The following is a 21,062-nucleotide window of genomic DNA, read 5'->3' as shown; positions in this document are numbered from 1 at the left end:
GTGGAGGAAGGCAGCATGAATAAGTCGTATGGCGGCTCACCTCCCCCCACCCCCCTTGGTTATGGGCAGGCATGGACCGTATACCATACGGAGTACTTGGTACGTCCTTTCTTAAAGCAAGCTGCAAGATATCTCTGATAAATATTGCGTCCCAGCAGTCAATGAAAATTCGCAAAGAGGCTACGACCCGACGGAAATGGACTTCAGTCATGTACCAACATCCCAGCAACAGCTGACGCCCCCGCAGGATCTCTCGAATGAAGACAGTAGCCATGGCTGAAACATATGGTCCCGGGTCAACAACGAAAGAGCGGTGCAAGCTAAATCCACACTCCCAGTCAAGAGCCGAAAAAGAAAAAACGCCAAGAACCTCCGACACCGAGACCTCCACGCCTACTCAGTCTGACGAATTTTACATACGATGTCGTCATCTGACATAAAACCACGGTGGATCTGCAATATGTAGATCCACGCTCCCACTACCTCGAATTAGGGATCGCGACCCTCAACAACCCTCTCCAAGAAAAGTCTACGCTGCGCGCTGTTAGCTAGCAGAGCATTATAATGGTGTGTATTCAATGTGAGGCAGGCGCTTACCGTGTCGCCAAGCTTAATTTTCTGCACCTCGACAACAAGATTAAAATGGTCACCGCCGATGTTGCCTTACCCGAGGATGTTTTCAGGGGTGTAATACATGACATCAAACCTGAAGTGAGTGATGATTCTTTATTCCAAGACGTCTACTCACCCGGCCATACAATGCTGGAAGTGCGTCGACTGGGTAAGACTACATCGACAGCCATCGTCTTTGCCGGGCAGAAGGCTCTATTCATGGTCAACTACGGGTGGTCAGAGCGCTGCTGCTACACCTGCCGGAAAGCGAGGACGACTTGCATCAACGGCATGCCAGGTCACCGAGCAGACGTCTGACCGAAATCCAAAGGGCTGTTTGCCACAACTGTGGAACGCCAAGACCAGATGAAATGCACGAGTGCTCGCCCGTTTGCGCCTTGTGCAAGGGCCCTCACAAGACCTATGCAAGGGACTGCAAAGAGAAATTCCACAGACCGCTGAACAAGAGCGCTAGTGCCACGTCATCGAACGTGGTATCAACAATGAAACGTGAAGACGAAGAAGGCAGGGGCATGCCCAGACGGAAGCAGCAGCCTGCCTTTATTTTACTTTATGTTCAAATTTTAGTTTAACACTCAAAATTATCTAATTTCTCCACTCTTTGTCCATATATATTTAGTATTTGCAATGTACCCTGGCCAATCCCTCGCCATATGGGTAGGTGCCATCAGAGTCCTTCAATGGTATGGCATTACTCGTTCCTCGCGCATGCGCAGCTTGGCTCATTGGGGGCTCCGCGAAATGGCTCACCGACTAACGCAGTGTTGCTTCCGCAAAAAAAAAAAAAGAAATAATAATAATAATAAAAAAAAGTAGAGGGGTTTAATTTTACTGAACCGAATATGGAGCGAAAGCATTAGCTGCGAATGACCGAGTGTTCTTCTTCTTCCTTGATATTTGGCACATACCCACGAAGGGGGACTGGCCAGGGTTCAGTGTGGACTGCCAAATGTCCTACACAAACTGAATTAATGTATTAAAGTAATTGACAACTAAACAAAAACAAAAGATTTAAGATCACAAAAGTTATTGAAAAGTTGTTAGTGTTCTTCTTGTTCTTCTTCTTTTTCTTCTTCTTTTTCTTCTTCTTCTTCTTCCCCAGCCCACATATAAAGCCTCGCTTTAACCAAGCCGTATGAACGTGCCGTACGTAGTGACCTATAGGGGTAACGGGAATACCAGGGTCCTGGCAGGCTGATTCTGACATAACCGTCCCATGTGAAACGAGAGACCCAAGTTGGCAGCTCCCGCCAGAGGACCACGGATCTCCGCCACCGCCACCGCCAGGTTCTCCGCCACCGAGCGGGCCTCCTGGACAGCCCAAAGCTCATCTTGTAGTGAAGCACTTTTTAGCACTTTGTCCCAATGTTCCTTGTTTTTGGCGTAGGCGTCGCTCGATGCACAACCATGCAGTATATGGTTCAAGTCTACACGGTCACTGCACCGTACACATATTTTGTCCGTCGTAGTCTCGGTCGATGTGCTTCATGCGCCAGGGGTTGGGGTATGAGTTCGTTTGGAGCAAGCGTAACGTGACCGACTGGCTGCGGGTTAATTTCGTATCCGAGAGGGGAAATGCTTGTCTGCTTAGTGAGCTCGTTGTACGGGAATAATTGATCTCTGTATACTCGATATGTGGAGTAGCGAGAGAAGCCGGAAAGACGTTGTCGACAAGTCCTCGCGCCTCGCGCCGCCTCGTGTGCGATCTCGTTGAGATTCCGCAGGCCGCCCGCTAAGCTGCCCATGTGTGGCGGGAACTATAGGGGGTATTCACATGACGTCACAGCTGACGTCAGTATGCAGCCGACGCCATCTTTGCGTCCTGTTTTGACTAGTACTAGTACGGGGCGGCAGTTAGCGTCCGTTTGCTCTGTCACTCTGCCTCATGCCAGCACCGTTGTTATGAAAACTCAACCGTTATCATGAGTGACAGTTCGATTTATCTGCAAAGTGGGCGCGATGTGGACAGAGACATGTACGAAACAAAACTTTGGTACCAACCTGTGTGCAGTCGATATGCGTAACAGCACGGTAAGCGTCGCGCCTGTACCCACGCATAAATATGTGCGACATTCTTGAATTCCTTGTCCTACAGACAAGCTTCATCACAAGAAACCAACCGAAAGCCTACTGACCACTCGAAGAACGCAACTAGGTTACAAGCGGCTGGGTTAAGAGCTGCGGTTGAAGCAGACGAACTCGCTCTTTGTGCAATTACGTGCGTGCCATCCAACGTTAATATCAACTAAACCGCTGAGTTTTTGTAGCTGATATTCTGCATATAAATGGCGTTTAGTAGCCAGTATCTTTTATACAAAACTTGTTTGGTGTACTTGCCTCAATCGATCAGAAGAAGTCGGATGTTTGTATCGTCTGTAACCGCTGCCACACGCCACAGCCACCACAGCGATGACACCGGTAGCGCCACCTCGTTGCCTTGCGGGCTCGAAATAACTTTTTGCAGCAAAACTCTTGAAATAAAGCGCAGTTTTTGCCAAGCTAAACTTGATTTGTTATTAGAGATAAATTTGTTTATAAAGTTCTTCAAACCTTCTGCAATGCAACTCTGCCGCCTACGTTCCTTTGCCGAATCTGCATGCGGTCTGCTTTGATTAGCTGCCGACACAGACGATGCGAACATCCGACTTCTTCTGATCGAATGAGGCAAGTACAGCAACACAAAGTTTAGAGAGTCCTCTTTGAAGGATTTTATGGCAACAAAACACGGCGAGGAGGTATTGGCGGCGCGCTGAATGCATGCGCATGACTGCAAGCGATACATTACCGCGCTGCTCTTTTACCGGGAATGTGTCTTCCGAGTGCGTGAAGAACAGTCGTGCACAGATAGTGACAAGAGCTGGCTGCTAGGGCACATTCGGAAGATTCCAGTCCAGCCCATTTTGACATACATTTCTCATATTCCATGATAATTGTGCGGTTGTGCCGTGCCAGCCATACGTGGCGTCGCATCTCGGGGAAATGTCTCGTTCGGGTGGAGTTGTTCGTGTGTACTTCCGGAACCTTAAAATGCCGAGGTCTTTCGCGCAGCTCTTCAGCTTCCGTTGTTTACACTGTGCACACGTCTATTACAGTCTACGATAGCTCAATAAATAACATATAGCTGCGGATGCCACTGCTTGTAGAACCGCACGACAGCACTTGATACGTACGTTCGCCCTGTTCATTCCGTGGACACAAAAATGGCCGACTGCGCCTTAATTACCCACAATGCACAGCGCACAGCGCGTCAGTGAATACCCCCTATACGACTATACGATGGATGATCAGTGATGTATACTTCCGCCTAAGATCCGTAGCTTCGTCTTGTCTATTCCGCCCTTGTCAAAAGCTCGAGTGGATGCGCTAGAGTCGGTGTATACAGTTGTGAAGCTCGAATCTTTTAGAGCTAGTACTATCGCTGCTTGTTCAGCGGTTCAGCTGCCTCCGGCGTCTTCGACGACAGCGCCAATCAGGCAGCAGCGGTTGTCCAGCTATTTTCTCCTAAACGGTGTTGCCGGCGTGTCCGCACTAGTATTTTCATAAGTTAAAATGGCGGCGCCGAATGTGTATGGTCATTCTCCGCTTGCTGAGACCGGCGCAGTCATGAACCATTTTGGCCCTCCTAGTTTAAGCGATGTTATCCCAGACTGGATGACTGCCGAGCATTCAACAGGGGTGAGTGTTTATATGAACCAGTTTCCATAGGCATAGAGTTCTATCCGTAAGTGCAACCTTTCCGAGTGATGCTCAGAGTAATGTGCGTTTTGTCGGTTCATTTCGAAATTTTTGCTCATTGCTCATCTACGTTTCGTTAAGGTTTATAAATGTTTGTTTTCTTCTTATTTCTTGCAGACTTCGATTATAGCTGTGGAGTTCGACGGTGGTGTCGTGATAGGAGCGGATACCCGGACGAGCACAGGGTATTGATGAATGGTTCAGAGGGTTCATGTTTTGTTGATAAAATGTACTTTATTTTTTTCAATTATTGCAATCTATATTTCGTAAGATGATGAAGTTTAATTTTCTTGTTGCACTTGTCTTGTCGGGACAACTGTGTAACCCAGAAGCAAAATGCACGCTCACGTTGCTATCACGGAGAGACGCGATGAAAGTTGCTTGTTTTCTAAGCGCTAAAATTCTGAGGGCCCCAGTCCAGTTTCGTGAAATTGCGGAAGGAATTGTTTTTGGTTTCGACGTCATGCCGCTGCTGTGGTGCAGTGCCTCTGCCGTTCTGCTGTTTAACCCATGGTGGCGGTTACTATCTCGGTTGCGACAGCTGTGTTTCGAGTGCTGTGCGACGCTAGAGCATGTTAAAAAAGCAATGCACACATATGGGCTAGTTTGTACAAAAAAAAAAAAAAAAAGAAACTGCAAAAAGGCGATGGAGGCGAAAAGGGTAGACCAAAGCAAGTGAAGAAGCCTAGGCAGTCTAAGTTAATTTAGAGCCGTGCACTTCCTCGTTTTCATAGCCCGTGCCATGCTTGGGGTTGTCAAACCCCACAGTTCACAGTTCAGTTTTGGATGTAAACATGAAAAATGTGTTCTATCAAGGCCACTGATAACAGTTTCTTTGTGCAGTTTCTCAATGGATTCTCATGTGCAAGTTAGTGTGACTTGTATGGAAAAGAGTGGGCTACCGTTTGTGGCTACACCTGCTTCATTCTGTGTTCTTTAATTCGTCTATTTTTTCTGTTTTGTGGCATATTAAGTGTGCTTTCGTGACACTGATATATCTGGTGCAGGGCTTACGTGGCCAACCGAGTCTCGGACAAGCTGACGCGTGTCACAGACCGCATTTACTGTTGCCGCTCGGGTTCTGCATCGGACACGCAGGCAATTGCTGACATTGTCACTTACCATGTTGGCCTTTATGAGTAAGTTGGGACTCGCCTCTTTTTCACCTTGCTCTACATAGCCTCGTTATTGCATTGCAGAGCCAAAAATACAGGTGTACTGAAGGTTCTTGCACTCCTGGTTGTGCGTCCTCTTGGTATAGAGTTCGTAAAGGAGGGAACACAGTTTTCAGGTGTCTTAGTTCTACCACATTTGTCAGTGGACTTGACCTTTGAGTAGTCCCAAGAGCAGCTCAAAATACTCTAGTTTCACTGTTAAGTCATGGGTCACGGCACTAAACCCCCAGAATTCATGCTTTCAATTTAAACGTGCAGAGGTATGGTCTACCATTGTGCATGCATGATATGCCAAGTCAGAGATGTATGCTTTGACCATAGAAAAAAAACTGCATACGAAGTTCGTTAATGATATGTAACCTAAAGGTTCGCTTGCAGGAAGCATGTCTTAGTGTGAAGTGAACTGGCTAGGTTAGTTCTAACTAATGTTCAGTTTTAAATGGTAGCCCTAACTGTTTCGTTGTTTATCTAGTAAAAAATGAGATTAAAAATTAATGTGAAAAAAAAAAATGAAAATATAACATTCAGCTGTCTGGGAAGAGTGTAACAGTTTGCAATGGACAGCAAAGTATTTGATCTAGTAAGAGTATATTTGTGACTATGCTTTTGAGCTGTGAGAATGAAATAATTAGGAGACTACAATGGTTTAAAGTGTTTTGGCATGCATCTTCTAAATTGATAAAATGGAGCACCCAGAAGTAGAGTATTGAAAGGAAGATGTCACAAACGAGATTAAGAAGTATGAAGAGAGAAGAGCAGGTAAGAGAATAAATGAAAGTTAATGATATCCTCGCTGCAGTTAGGAAGATGAAATAAACGTGGTCTAGGCATTCAATAATAATAGATCAAAGGCAAAGAAAACGTAGCAGTGGGCACCTGAAAGTGTGGTGGGTAGATGAGGTTTGGAAGTTAGAAAGGACAGGGAGGCTACAAGTGGTCGGAGAGGCCTTTGCCTGTAGTGGACATGTGTGGGGTTCTGAAGATGATAATGACCTGATGCATGTGGCATTGATGCATTAAACTTTTGCATTTCTATATGGCAGGATGGTAATGGGGGAGCCAGCCAAAGTTGAAACAGCAGCCAACATATTTCGGGAGCTTTGCTACAACCATCGTGACCAGCTGGTGGCTGGAATAATCTGTGCTGGATGGGACCGTCACAATGGTGGCCAGGTAAGGAATTTGTAGTCACAGTGCACTACATTGATTGTCAGTGTCATCAGATGCAGACACAGCTTCTTTTGTTTTTCGTTATGGAGGGGGACGCACCTAATCACTAAGTACTGCTTCTTGCCCATAACATAAGGGAACCCAGACAGGTGCTTATTTGTAACATTTACTGAGAGGTTCAGAATCTTTTACCACAGGGTTTGAAAACGAGGGACCAGGGCACATTTTTATGCAGAAGCAAAGTGTATGTGGCACCTCGTTTTGCTGCTGCCACCTAAGTAAGGTGTGACTCAGAGGGGTGCCATGCATACTTTTTGTCAGAGCAGTGTTAGCAGTACATGTGCGGCGTTCCCTTCCTCACCCCCAAGGAATACATTTTGTAATGCTGCCCAATCTCTGTAGTTGTGCCATGTGATTCCCAGTAGCACGTTTTGAGGCCCACATGAATCGCACTGCCAGAGTTGTTACAATCAATGTCAAGAGCATACCATGCCCTGTTAGTGAACGTGGTAATTTTTGGTTATGGCAAATATCTAAAGAAAAGAACACCCATCATAGGCACTGGGCAAGGTGTTGTATAGATCAATAGCAGTGAAATTGAAGCCTTGCAGCCACGTTTCTTCCTCTGGAGCAAACAAGAAGTGACAGCAATAGCTCTGGCTCCTCTCACTGGAAATTTTCTGTACTATTTTTTTTTTTTTTTTTTTTTTTTATTGTGCAAATTTGCATCTGAGAGAAGGCGGGCTGATGCTGATGCCAACAGGGTGTCTGTGGCATGGTTATCTTGAGTGACAAGTCAGTTGCGTAAAATTTTGTGCTAAGATAAAAACTGCACCTGTGATATTTTGCAGCAGGCTAAGTCAACATATTGAGTCTTTTTAGCACATTTCTTTCAGTTTGGGGCCATGTATTAAGGTCCATGTTATAGTGGATTCTTTTTTGCTCCTTCGTTTGGTTCCCCAGGTGTACATGGTTCCGCTGGGAGGCATGCTAATGAGGCAACCGGTAGCCATGGGTGGCTCTGGTAGCACGTACCTGTACGGCTATGTAGATGCCAACTACAAACCTGGCATGACCAAGGAGGAGTGCCTGAGTTTTGTCACAAAAGGTGAGCTGATTTTTTTTACAACTGCTTCGCTTCTTTACAGGTAAATGAAATGCCCTTGAATGAGCCACTGTCCAGTGCTTGTTTTGCTACTTTTGTACACTGGCAGTGATATACAAAAAGAAGTTGTGCAGTGAGGACAGTCCAGTTTTCAAGATTTGATGCAACACAGTATGCATTCTTCTCACCGTGAAGTTAAACTGCAGCTGAATCAGCCCAGAATATGAATTTTTTTATGCACACAATCACTTGCGTTCTGGAGAATGCTGCAAACAACTGAGGAATCACAGGGCCAGCGACATTGATGCATTTTGTTTGACATTCTTGTATGAACTGCAGCAGTGCACGTTATCCCAGTGGGATAGCTCCAAAATGGCCATCTTCAAATTCATTCACTGTACCTTTGCTGTCTGATGTAGGCTGTCTCTCTAGCCATCATCAGTGCTGATGCTGCCTAGCAGTTTAGTTCCAAACATGGCTGCCTGGTTAATGTCTAGTAAATTAAGTGACAGTCAGAATAAGGCTAAGTATGTACAGTAAAACCCTTTTATAGCAAAGCACATAAATAAATCAGTGTAACAAATTCATAATATAAAATTTGGCAGCACTGTATGCAAGAGTAGTGCAGTGTAGCCAGAGAGATCGCAGCAACTTGGGCGGTGCTTTCACTAAAGAATCGGCCAGGTCACTCTGAAAATTTATTACTATTCAAAGGTGCTCATGCTGATTCCAGAGGCTGCAAAAAAAAAAAAGAAAAACGCTAGCATCAGTTTTGGTTGGCTTTCTCATACAGCGTGGGCGGTGTGCAACAGCAGTGGTTCAAGCGTTTGCTAGAGGTGACTTCCTGGTATCTCAGCTTTGTCGCATAGGAAATGGTGCATCAGAGTGAAAGCTGTGGCCATTTTCACCGCCGCCAAAACAGCTGACATGAATGTAGGATGGTCGCCGCAAGGCCGTAATCAACCGTCGCTGCTTCGCGCTCAACGGATGTAAGAGGCGTAACGCCTACTGGCTATGTAACCCTCCACTCCGCTTTATCTTTCATGGCATTCTTGAGGAGTGCAGATAAACACACTACACTGCCAGACAAAAGCAAAGTTCCACTTCACTAATATCGGCCTGTGAAATCTTTAGCAATTAATGGTACATTGCAATGGCAGCATTGTTGGCCTAACGTGCTAGCGTCAGCATGGCTGCAACTGTTATTTTCTTTCTTTTCTTGTGGTGCCTTTGAGACACTGGAAATGAATGAGGTCAAACATTCAGCTCTGCAACCATATCTACTCTTCCTGCTGGCAGTGATGGTATGGTCCTTCAGTGGAGATCTTTCTAGGACCAGAGCAGGTTGGGAAAATGTAGCCATTGTTGGGGAAAAGTAGCCATTTCACTTGCATCCAGGCAGGCAGAATCTGTGGTGCTCCCTGGTTTCTCTTCTTTTTCTTTTTTTCTTTTATGGCACTGTGATGCTTACCATTAAAACTGGAATGTAGTTCATGCCAAACTATAAGTTGAAACTCACCCCCTCCCTAAAAGAACTAGTTTTTAAAGTGAAATAAATAAATAAATCACTCAATTATACTCATAATGAAAACTCCGCTCCCTTGAAACAAATGCGATTTAACCAGTTCTGCACACTGATGACTCTCTCTCTCTTTTTCATTTGCATTTAAGTGCTGTTTGTAGGCATTACAAGCCAGAGGTCCACAAAGTCTGCAATCGTTACTTAGTGTCATGCGAACTCAAATCGGATGATGAGTGTTTCTCGCTGTTCAGATCCCATAGTGCATCCATCCGTTGTACCGTCCAGCGTGCGGGTGATGCTACATTTCCAAAAGTATTTGTGCCATGCCAACTACACCAGTGACCGTCAGCGGGCGTTGACAAGATGCGGGTCGACTCTTCGCTATCATTTCCTGAAAAAGCTCAATCTGTATTCCAGTTTTTAATAAGAAAGCATTGCTTACCTCGTGAGCGGAGTCAAAGAGCACGTGTTCATGAGCCGACACTTAAGAAAAAACATTGTGACGCACCATGACTCAAACCACCATTCTTCTGTGACCCAGCCGAGCGCGCCAACTACTGGTCTATGGTGACTTCCTGCAAATATGGCCATAATTCGCCTTGCCTATTATCAGTGCGTTGGAGGGCGTAAGATAATAAAAAAATAGAAACAAAAAAATTAGAAATAAAATAAGAAGTAAAGGTAAAACGACGCCTCATCTAGTGTCGCAACAACGCTCACGCTTCTGCATTTTCGCAGTGCAGGTTCTGCAGTGCTTTAAAATTTTCACTGTAGTTGAGAAAGCTGTCTGACAACTACTGCGACAGCAAGAATACGAGCACAGCCTGCCCAACTGGCGTGCATTCTACACTCAACAAATTGTCTACTGCATTTGCCCTGTGGCGCATGTATATATGCATGATGTAACAGTGCATCTCAGCTCTGCAAGATTGTTGACCCTTATCTAAGTTTCTTATGGTGAATATAAAGCTGCATTAGAATGACAGACATTGTTTCGATGAATGTTTTAGACAAAGGCGACGGTTTCACATCTCCTTTTTATACAATTACCGAAAGTCAGCTGCATAAGCAAGGAATTGTAGCATGCAGATATTTGTGCGAAAATATTCTTTCATTTGGGATTCTCCCATGCATCGGGGGAATGCTCATGTGCTTTTCTTTTAATGCCAATGCATTTTTCGTTGTCTCCACAGCCATTTCCCTGGCCATAGTCCGTGACGGCAGCAGTGGAGGTGTCATCCGGCTTGGTGTGATCACCAAAGATGGCGTAGAACGCAAGGTTCTCACCGGAGATGAGATTCCTCAGTTCTACCAGGGATGAAGAAACAGCCTGCTGCTTTTTGTATCATTTCGGTGGGACTTAAAATAAACCTCCAAGTGCCTGCCCTCTTGCTGTCTAAAGACTTTTTTTTTTTTTTCTTTTCTAGTGGCAGGATTTATTGAAAATAAATTCAGAAAATACAAGCATCACAATGGCTTGCACATGTCAAGAATGTTATTATGGAGCGCCAGGCACATTCTCTACAATGCAGGTTAAAGCAGGTGGCACATCAGAGAAACAAAGAGGTCTTTTTGCATGGCGTTACAGTAACTGCAAAAAATTCCTCAACATTAAAATGAGAACGAAAGGAAAGGACATTGGCGGGTGCGCGGAAGTTGCACTCCTGCAGCAGGATACAGAATAAGACGCAGTACAGCAGGCATCAGCGGAGTTTCAAATTTGTTTACAGGAAAGAATTGCGAGGGACTTCAGCGACTAAAGTAGTGAAAGGCGAAGGCCTGAGTGCCGCATTCTGCTACGCAACTGGCACTAATCAACTAATAGCAGCCATGAATTAGTTAATGAATCCCTAATTAGCAATAACTAATTGATTATTAATGACCATTTAATTAATTATTGATTGCCATATGGCCATAAAAGGCACGCATTTGCGCATACTGTGGTGGTGCTCTGATTAGTTTAGACCTCTATGACATCACCCTGCCTCGGCCAATCGAAGCCGCCGCAAAAGCGGGATACATTTTGTCCACGACAGCATGAGCCATTAAAGGCTTTCGCCTTTAATATTGGTGTGAACAGTTGATAAAAGCTGGGGTTCTGATAGTAAATGCCTTCTACATTTTTATGAATTTTTAGTATGCTTCTGTTGAGATTAGGGATGCACAGTATATGGGTCTGCTAGACCATCATAATGACTTGACTCAGTAAATACTAACTTCAATCACTAGGGTTTATTTACAGCAAGCATATGAGTGGGGACAAAAAGGTCAAGTGAGGCTTGAGGGGAGCCCTCTCACCGTACAGCAGTTTCATTGTGCATAAAAACCGAAAATCGCACAACACAGGGTTTATACAAAGAGCACACTGCTTCGAAATGCACATGTTCACGGTATCAATAGAGACATAACTGTCAAACATCAAGAGGGAAGGCACCAGAGCAAGGTTGTCTTAATATAGTAAAGATAAATCGATATTAAAAAAGAACACTGAATTTCAGTAATAGATAATACATATACAGTAGATTCTGTGGAAAAATGGAAACAAAAATCCGAGTTCTTCACTAAATACTGCTCATTGCAGTCGTTTAATGGTAAATTACAAGACGGCATTTGTCTGCCATAATTAGTTCGCGTTTGAGGTAAAGACCAAAGGTTTCCAATGTGTGTATTGTAGGGGTGCTCCTTACATATTAGTCTAGACAAATTTGTGGGAAATGCAGCGCCTTGATTTATACTTGATTTGTACCTATTATGCAGAGGCAGAGCACTATTACATAATAAGTACAATGTGTAATAACTTCAAAGACTGGTTTGGCGTGTGCATCATTTGGAATATTAATAGCACAAACTGCTTTCTGTTGTAGTATATAAAGCTTTGTAGTGTTGGAGGCTGGTTGTATCCCAACACTGGAAAACAATATGTTGCATAAAAGTTTTCCTATGCATTGCGGAAAGTTGTAATGAAACATTAGCAAGATACCTAAATCTCATTAAATTTTGGCAGCTGTATTATCGTGATTATCTTGCAATAAGTTCTTTTGAAATGTGACACCAAGGTTTTTAACGGAAGAGATGTATATCTTTGATGAACTGGTAACTAACACAGATATAGACTTATTGTGGAGTCTGGAAAGCACAGCTTTTGCTTATATTGATATTCAGCGAGTTAGAAAAGGAACCAGCGGCGTAAAGAACGTAGAAACCTCATGACATCTACTTCATTTCAATACACATGGTGCTTTGAAAAATAGGCTGTATGTATGTATGTATGTATAACTTTATTAGGGAGCCGGCAAACGACGGGTTAAAGCGTCGTGACGCTGCCCAAGCGTCTACCCGGGGTTAAGCCCTACTCTGCACTACCTCATTTGTGAGGCTTGTGCTTTTCGAGCGCACCCCGGGCCTGCTGGACGGCCCATAGTTGCATGTCCTTGTCTGTATTCTGCACAGCACTTTGAATTTCCGGCGGGTATGTCCTGGATGCAGCTTCGGTCGGGAACCTAGCACAGTCCCACATGATGTACCATTGGTCTGCCGGACCCACTTGACATACACTGCACATATCACTCGTATAGAAAAATAGGCTGTGTCATCAGCTAAGATGAAAGAAGTTTTGTTAGGAAGTAGTGGTCCAAATACATCGGTTGTTTTTTCAACTGACATGAAAATTCATTTTTCTTGGTGCCACAGCATTAACTTTTAAATTTTGTGATAACATGCATTAAAGAAAACTGTGTGATTGCATTTCAGGATGCTGCTAGACTTTCTGTCGAGAACTTTACATATCTCTTGAATATTACCTTAGGGTCACTTTTACAAAGGAATGGTATTTGTATTGGGTCTTGTGTAGCTCCAGCTCCTTGCAATATATAGCTTGTGTTGACCTGTCCTTAGACCATTTTTTTAATGAGCGAAAGGCCAAAGGTTTTCAGGTACGTTGACTTTTCAGTGGTTTTAAGGTCAGACTATTCCTATAGGAAACTATTAATTAAGACTTAAATGATATTAGGCAACATGGACAAGGACTTCATTTCACTTAAGAGTTACCTACAAGAATGTTTCGCAGTTTTTGGACATTAAGCTCGGGGTCCATGAATGCCGCGTATGCTAGGAATACCAAACACATGCAAAAAAGGAACTCCTGCCATTTAAATCAACACTACCAGAAAATGTAAAAAGAATAGCGTATTCATGCATGGAATCTGCACTCAGAAATTCATGTCTGCACAAAATGCAGGAAAGTTTTCACGATCAAGTGTGCCGGCTTTTGGAAGCAGGTTTCCCTTTGTTGCTCTTGACAGCTGCTGCTGAGGCCCTCATACAGAAGCAAAAGGGTCTCCTAGATAATTCTTAAGAGAAGAATGGCAAAAGCCTACCCTTCCTCTTCTATCATTTGCCTTTAATCGGCGTTCGTTGCAGTGCTACATATATTTATAACTGGTTTACAGGAAGAAAAGGCATAATATCTGCCACAGTTTCTCCGGCATCCGGCAAGTGTGAGTTTGGACAGTACACTATCACTCCTGTAGCGTTATGCTCCTTGGCACGCGTTCAAGTTTGGGATTGCAGATGGCAGGAACGCTAGACAAGGAGAACACATCTCGCGGAATCTCGCGCACAGATCCAACGCCTAAAGGAGGCATTGACAGATCTTGCGCACAACTCTCGCGCACGGGAGTTCGTTCTACAAGCCTAGGAAGAAAAAACAAAAGCGAACGACAAGTCAAAGGGTGGCACCAGTGGTGGCGCCTTCTCTTCATAAGGTTTCACACCACCTCAAGAAAATTGCAAGCTGACATTCTGTCCCTCTAGCATTTTCTGCCCACATGTGCAGTGATGGAAGGCACGGTTGACAAATCAGCCACGGGACTGTCTACGTCCCATGCACCATCGGAGTGGTACATGCTTTCCTTCTTTCCTGTATGTAAGGACTTTCCAATGTAAGGACTTACATTGGGCAGATAGCCGCTGTATTAATATGAGCGACTCAGCAGCCATGCCCTAAATGTAAAGAACAAGATTGACAAAGCTGCTCATCTCATCACACATTCTTTCTTGCAAATATGCACCACGATGATAAAACGTCGATTCTTGGAAGAAGTTAAAATGAACACTTTCAGTTGGCATTTGGAGCCTATCGTATAAAGGAAAAGATAGAAGACTGCATTAGCGACACTTTCATATCTCTTTACGCAGCCATAAGTTCCTGTGCTTGCACAAGGATGGCCTGAGGTATACATACATATATATATATGCGTTGTTGCCAAGAATAACAAATCAGTTGTTAGTGTAGCACCTGTCCTTGTGCTTTCGATTCTCCATGGATCGCACTGTGTTGCATTCATCAGTTACCATAGGAATATCATGCACCAACTAGCCCCAACCGAAATTTTAATGCCGTAATGAGCTATCAATAAACCTTGCCTTATTATTGTGTTAAAATTTGTGGAAATAAGGAAAATACATTTTACATGTCTCTATAATGAACAATACCACTCCATCCAAGTTTTTTGCTAAGAGAAAATGCTCTTGTTCAGATTTCATTATTTTAATTTCTTAAAAGTAAGCCTTCATGTTTACTTCTAAGAAAAAAGCATTTTCTTAACACACTCAACTTAGTGCTCGGTGCACGATGACCTTAGTTGACTATGTGCCATAAAACACGCACACTTTTCTACCTGCATTGCCTAAGTATTTATGGTTTCGCATGTAGTGCCCATGATGTCGGGAGCTACCTAACATAAGGTATGTCACTATGTCACGTCTCGACCATTCACATGAATTAATGTTGCTGCGAACAAAGCAAATTTTCATTGCAACTGAAGAATGTGCTGAAGTGACGAACTGACAACCTGCATTTTACCATGCTAACATACCAAACAATCCACTTAGTAACAGGGGGTCCTACAGCGTTAAATGTGATTTAATGTTTTCACGCGACTGCACTCCCGAGGTATGTGAGGTGACTAAAGTGAATAATGCACAGGCAGATGAGCTCGTTTCACAAAGTACGATGAAAAATTTAGCTCGCCGTAAGAACAGGAGGCGAACAGAACTAGCACCCAATCACGATGCGAGTGCCCATTCACTCAGTCTGGCACAACACGTCACATGCCTGGTCGAGAGGCAAGCTCTGCAACAGCTCGTGTATGTCATCTATCTTTTCGGAGACGAGAGCAGTGAAATCAGGCGAGCCCTTGCACTTCACGACGGTACGTTCCGGGTGCACTGAGAAGTCGTCGTACCACATGTCCAGTCTAAGAACGCCGGCATTTTCTGTAAAGTTGAGCAGTAGATCTGCTCTGATGAAAGTGTAGCTTCCCGCAGTCTGAAGTTTGTGGCCTAGCAAGTGCAGGCTGTGTTTCCGCTCCGTATTCTCGACCTGCTGCTGGCGCAGCACGTACGCCTTGAGTCGTTTGGGCAGCTTCGCCAAGGCTACCTCCAGAGATGACTCCTCGATGTCTTCGCGCAGAACCCAGGCCGTGGCCAGGGGCAGTCTCGTTACATGGACAGTGTGCCACTTGTCAATCGTGCACTCGAACTTCTGGCCGCCTATCTGGTACGTTACCTCCAGAGAACCGTCTTCAAAGGCCCGCAGTTTCAATCCGTTCACGGACTCTTCTGCGTAGGCACCCTTGACGGATGCACCACGACGATCCATCGCGTCTCCAACGAGACCCGCAACCAAACCGATTGCCCGCAACCATCAACTCTGGTTTAAATGGGTTGAATATTTAAACATTGAAATGCTGCAAGCCGCGAAAGAACCGTCAAACTAGTTCTTGGCGGTCACGTGACATAAACTTTGAGGCTCTGTTATGGTGGTTCTCTCGGAAGAATAGATGGATGAATGAACTCTGCTGGCTTTACCCTTTATATCGGGTGGTAGCTTGCGCCGCTTAACCTATAATCACCTAAAAAAAAAAAAGACGCCTTTTTAGAGAGAAGATTTAGAGATATTTGGCAAAAACCTAGCGAATATACGTACTAAGTTTCATTTTTCTACGACTACTCATTGGAAAGCACGACCTTGGCACTTCACCTCGTTCAGCCACGGCCGGTCTCGAGGGAGAGAGCGCTTCTATTCGCGCGCTCTCCCCCGAGACCGGCCGTGGTTCAGCGTGGCAGCCAGAAATCTGGAGTGCGGGAGCGAACATGAAAACATGGACGGCTCTGATTGCGATGAAGAGTACACCGTACACGCTGCAGGTGACGTCAAAACAAAACAAAAAAAAGAAGCAAACAAATATTTGGCTCTGGGTGAAAAAGGACATCAAGATAAATCGGGGCGAAGAACAAAGTGTTTTGAAGTCAGCAGATGGTTTAGAAAGAGTGAAGAGTTCTTGAAACTCGTTGACTTTGACCTAATATATAGAGCTTCACTTTCGAGACAAAGATTCAGAACCCAAGAAAATCGCACCCGAATTCATCCAGTGTCAGTCCTCGAAATGCACAAGTTTATTGGCATTGTCCTTTACATATGTCTGTTGTTAACTTTCCTTTTAGAAGGATGTACTGCATGGTCAGCGAACACACAAGTGAATGTCGGCGTCTGCATGACAAGAAACAGGGTTGAAGAAATCGTGTCCCTATGATGAAACGCGTGAGAAGAAAACAGCTTAAGACTAAGACTGTCTCTTTAAGGTACATGTGCTTACGAGCCTACACATTTTCTCAAGCTGCCATTCTTGAAACCTGCGTTGCTGTAAATGAGATGATCACCCTTTACAAGGGCAGACCCCAGACAATACACATACGTCCCAGGGACATCCCAGGGACTCCGATTTTGGGAGATTCGGATGTCCGGAGAAATGCCACAAAAATCCTCAAAACATAAATGAAAGAAGTGACGTCTTCAGGACGTCCCAAACAATACCGAGGTGGGACATGTTTGGGGTATTTTAGAAGCTTATTGGGACATTGTTTAGGAAATTTTCCTCTACTTGTTATTCTAGGCCCTGTCTTGCAGAGGCCTCGTAAGAAGCATGTAAATATGTTGTCTTCCAAAAATCGTTTGTTTCCAGCTTTCAAAATAAATCTCAGCTCATGTTGGTGTTGTAAGACTTCAGTTGCCATCTTTAATTAATTTGTATTGGGACAATTAGGACAGGGATGATTTGGGAAGAAGTGAAGGCAGAGTTGAATTTCAACGGGAAAGGCCACTATGCTGGAGTTGACTATTCTTAGCATTTTTAGTTATAATTATTTTGTGTTGAACTAATGATTCAAAACATATATAATGATATATTTGGCTAAAAAGCACTTCATGTACTCTATGAAGCCCATGTGCAAAACAATACTCGGGGGCATTGAACACTGCATGCTGCAGCCTTAGCTATGCATGTTTTCTGCATATGCCGGATGTCGCATACTATGCGTAATAAATATACAGCGGAAGCTTTACGGTTATAAAGAAATTACACACAGAGAACTACGCACATAATCACATTTTGCAAAGAATAGAGGATTCACAATTTTGAGATCAGCACACGTCTCAAACACTTCTATATACACTCGACAACAATTGGGTGCCCCGATTAGTGCAAGCAATAGACTGGATATGTGCAGTTATATAAAATAATCTCTTGAATAGTTTTATATTTTGTTAGCAGTACAGTTAACCAAGGTCACATGCTCCATTCTGGTAATTGAGCCTCTTAATTTCTTTGTCGACAATAAAAATAAAGCCATTAGAGCTGGTTTGTGTTCTTCGGAAAAGTTGGGCGCCACGAAGTTGTACCTCGTGATAGTTTGGCGCCATGTTTAACTGTTGCAATTGACATGTGCCTTTTGAGAACATAATTCACATTGAACTTTACCTCTCATATCATGGTAGGATGCATGTAATGCAGCATATTTCGTGACCGCTTTTAATATTTTGCAAAGGAATCAATTCCCATGCATCAGCTAATGCAGTTAGGAGCTTACATTCGCTGTTCATATGCTCTGAAAAACCACAATGAACAATCAGTTGCAAGTTAGCAATTGTTGAGTATCGTAGCAGGAACAGCGCCAATTTCTAGTTATAGTGATGACCAGTATGTCCTTTGTTTTTGACATTTCAAGCGAATTTGTGTGGTTCTTGTTCACTCGCTTTCGTGTGACGGTGCATGATCCCTTACAACTGCACTGGAATGTGTTTAGCATGGTCTTATAAAAGGCGAAGTAAATGGAACGTCCCACGGAAATCCTTCTTTGGAGATTCTAACATAGCCCAGAAGGGAGCTCGCAGGGACGTCCTGCGGAATACCCTGTTAGGATGTGGGAGGAATTTAAACGGGCTGTCCCTGGGAGTTGGTGTGTTGTCTGGGGACATTCTCTGAAGGTTTATATGAAGAGTAGAAATGGGGCTACAAAGCTTCGACCCTGGCAGGTCGGTTTGGATATGTATATTGACTTTACATGTATGGTGACAACCTAATATAAGACCCACCGAACACCCCGGAAGACGTTGGCGAAAGCGGGAAGGTCGTTTTGGGACTAAAGACTGCCCTCCAAGAACAAAAGTCTTTTTCGACAACTTATTCGCTTCCATCGAGCTTTTAAATGAAATGAAAACAAGAGGACTGAGTGCAATTACTGCCACCTTCAGAAAAGCAAGATGTGGGAACTGCATGCCTTCTGAAAACAGAAAAAGGACTGAAAAAAAAAAGCAGCGAGAGGATCACTGGACTTCCGCTCAGAAAAGAGCGCAGGAATTGTCATCTGCTCCTGGAACGACAACCGCATCAAACATTCACAGCATTGAACCCCTTGACACATGCAGGCGTTACGACAGAAAGACGAAGACCAAAGTGGATGTATAGCGGCCCAACCTCATTGGGTTTACAACCAGAGCATGGGCGGAGTCGACAAAGCAGATATGCTTTTGTTGTTTTACAGAAATTACTTAAAATCCAAGAAGTGGTACAAAAAGATTTGCTTCCACCTCATCGATCTTGCGGTTGTGAATGCTTTTCTGCTTTACCATGAAGCTAAATTAGCAGATATGCAGCTGGTTGATTTCAAGTTCCGGGTGGCGATTGGCCTGATGCAATCACTCGAAGGCATGACTGGATTGAACCCAGAAGGTGATGATCCTGTGACTTGTGCCACCGAATAGTTATTGAACACATCAGGATCAGCATCTGGAGTTGTTTCAAAGAGAGCACATCATGTTGAACACTCTGTGCGGCGTGACAATGTTGGCCATTGGCCAGTGAAAGTGGCTAAAAAAAAAACGCCCCCATGTGCAAGTTGGACTTATGCAACAGGCCCACAAGGTTCTTCTGCAAAAAGTGCTCTGTGTATTTGTGTGTCGACACAGAAAAAAATCAACTGCTTTCAGAAATTTCATGCCTCCTAAACTTTCGGGAAATTTCTATCCTCCAATCCTAGCTGCAACGTTTGTGGCACAATAAAATTTCCTACAAAATGAAAAGGGATCATTCCAACTTTTTTCACTGATCTTCCTATGAACCATATCTGTTGAAAAATATCAATTTCAGCAATGTTTACCTCGTGAGACACTTGTGGGATACAAAGGGTTAACGAGATTTTGCTTTTCCATGAAGTGAGACTTTAGCTATCGTAGTAGTCTTCGTTCTAAATGCACCCCGTAACAGCACCATCCCATCGTCTAGTACGCAGCCTTTTAGCCCCACCCCCTTTTTTATCATTTCAATTTTCATTTTCCATGCTTCTTTCGTTCTGCCGTGTTTTTTTAACCATTTATTTGGCCCCAGACTACAAACATTTTAATCCGCACCAGATGTCTCAAATTCTGTCTGGGGCAGAAACTTTCGGGCTTTGGTGGGGCCAATTTGACTCTGATTGTACTCCGCTGCGGCTCCTACAAAGACCTGCACTTAAGACACAAGGTCAGTAGAATGCCACTAAAGCAGTTCATCTCTACTTCCCATCTGCCTGCCTGCAACACTAACATTTAAGAGTGCACCACACTGTTTCTGTGTGTTTATTGGAAAAGTGTAGATATTTTCCGGTATGTGGTTAGAATTCACTACCGCCATAAACTGCAATGGTGTACAGCATTTTCAACTGGCAGGAGCAGAGATCCAGTTTCTGGTTGAAACTGCTAGACTGATCTAGATGAATATCCGCACAATGCCATTCATGCACATGAACTATTTCCTGAAAGCTTCATCCCTCACAGCTCATGCCAAAATCGGGCTCCAGGACAAATCTATGCATTAAGGATGCAATGAAAGAGAAAAGACCAACATGCTCCAAGTAAAAAAAAAATTTTTATTGAAAAAAAAAAAAAAACATTCTGTCACACATACATCCCGTCCAAAAAGACATTTGCGTGAGTATAAAAGTCTAGCTCGTCATTGTCTTGTGCATACTGCGTCGGGTGCAGATAGAGAACTGCACATTAGCATACGGCTTATTCAAGCTCAGCCAATGTTCCACTACAGGCTAGCGAGCGTTGCTTCCAAGACAACATTGCAGCAAACGTGTCTGCATCCAAGGATCACAGTACACAAAGCTCTTGTGCATTAGCCTTCAACACACTGGAACTATCACTCGTTAGTGTGCTGTCAAAGCGAGCTTGTTGATAAAAGTGGAGTGGTACAAATGTTTCTTGGTTTAATCACAAGATCCACCATTATGGTGCATGATACAAGGAGGTGCAAGCTCTGCAGCTCAAACACCGGTTTATTTTAGACAACAAAGTAGTCTGTGGAAAACTCACTGTGCCATTAGGCTAAATTTAGTAGAT

At 44.0% G+C, this 21,062-nt stretch overlaps 2 protein-coding genes across 2 annotated transcripts; one reads left to right on the top strand and one right to left on the bottom strand.

The window, feature by feature from the left end:
- Positions 1 to 4,063: 4,063 nt before the first annotated feature.
- Positions 4,064 to 10,729, top strand: Prosbeta1 (proteasome beta1 subunit). The gene is made up of 6 exons (XM_084598850.1): positions 4,064 to 4,308; positions 4,486 to 4,553; positions 5,376 to 5,507; positions 6,587 to 6,716; positions 7,677 to 7,821; positions 10,534 to 10,729. Exons 1-6 carry the CDS (start codon positions 4,183 to 4,185, stop codon positions 10,659 to 10,661), a joined length of 729 nt encoding a protein of 242 aa, XP_084454976.1. The 5' UTR covers positions 4,064 to 4,182; the 3' UTR covers positions 10,662 to 10,729.
- A 35-nt stretch (positions 10,730 to 10,764) lies between these two features.
- LOC146197107 (uncharacterized) lies at positions 10,765 to 16,174 on the bottom strand. The gene has a single exon (XM_084598851.1). It carries the CDS (start codon positions 15,999 to 16,001, stop codon positions 15,426 to 15,428), a length of 576 nt encoding a protein of 191 aa, XP_084454977.1. The 5' UTR covers positions 16,002 to 16,174; the 3' UTR covers positions 10,765 to 15,425.
- Between the last annotated feature and the right edge of the window lie 4,888 nt (positions 16,175 to 21,062).

Source organism: Amblyomma maculatum, chromosome 3 (genome assembly GCF_055883805.1).
Source record: "Amblyomma maculatum isolate TAMU_Amacu chromosome 3, ASM5588380v1, whole genome shotgun sequence".
Classification (NCBI taxonomy): Eukaryota; Metazoa; Arthropoda; class Arachnida; order Ixodida; family Ixodidae; genus Amblyomma; species Amblyomma maculatum.
Note: the sequence above shows the minus strand (reverse complement) of the source record. Positions and strands in the feature narration are given on the sequence as shown.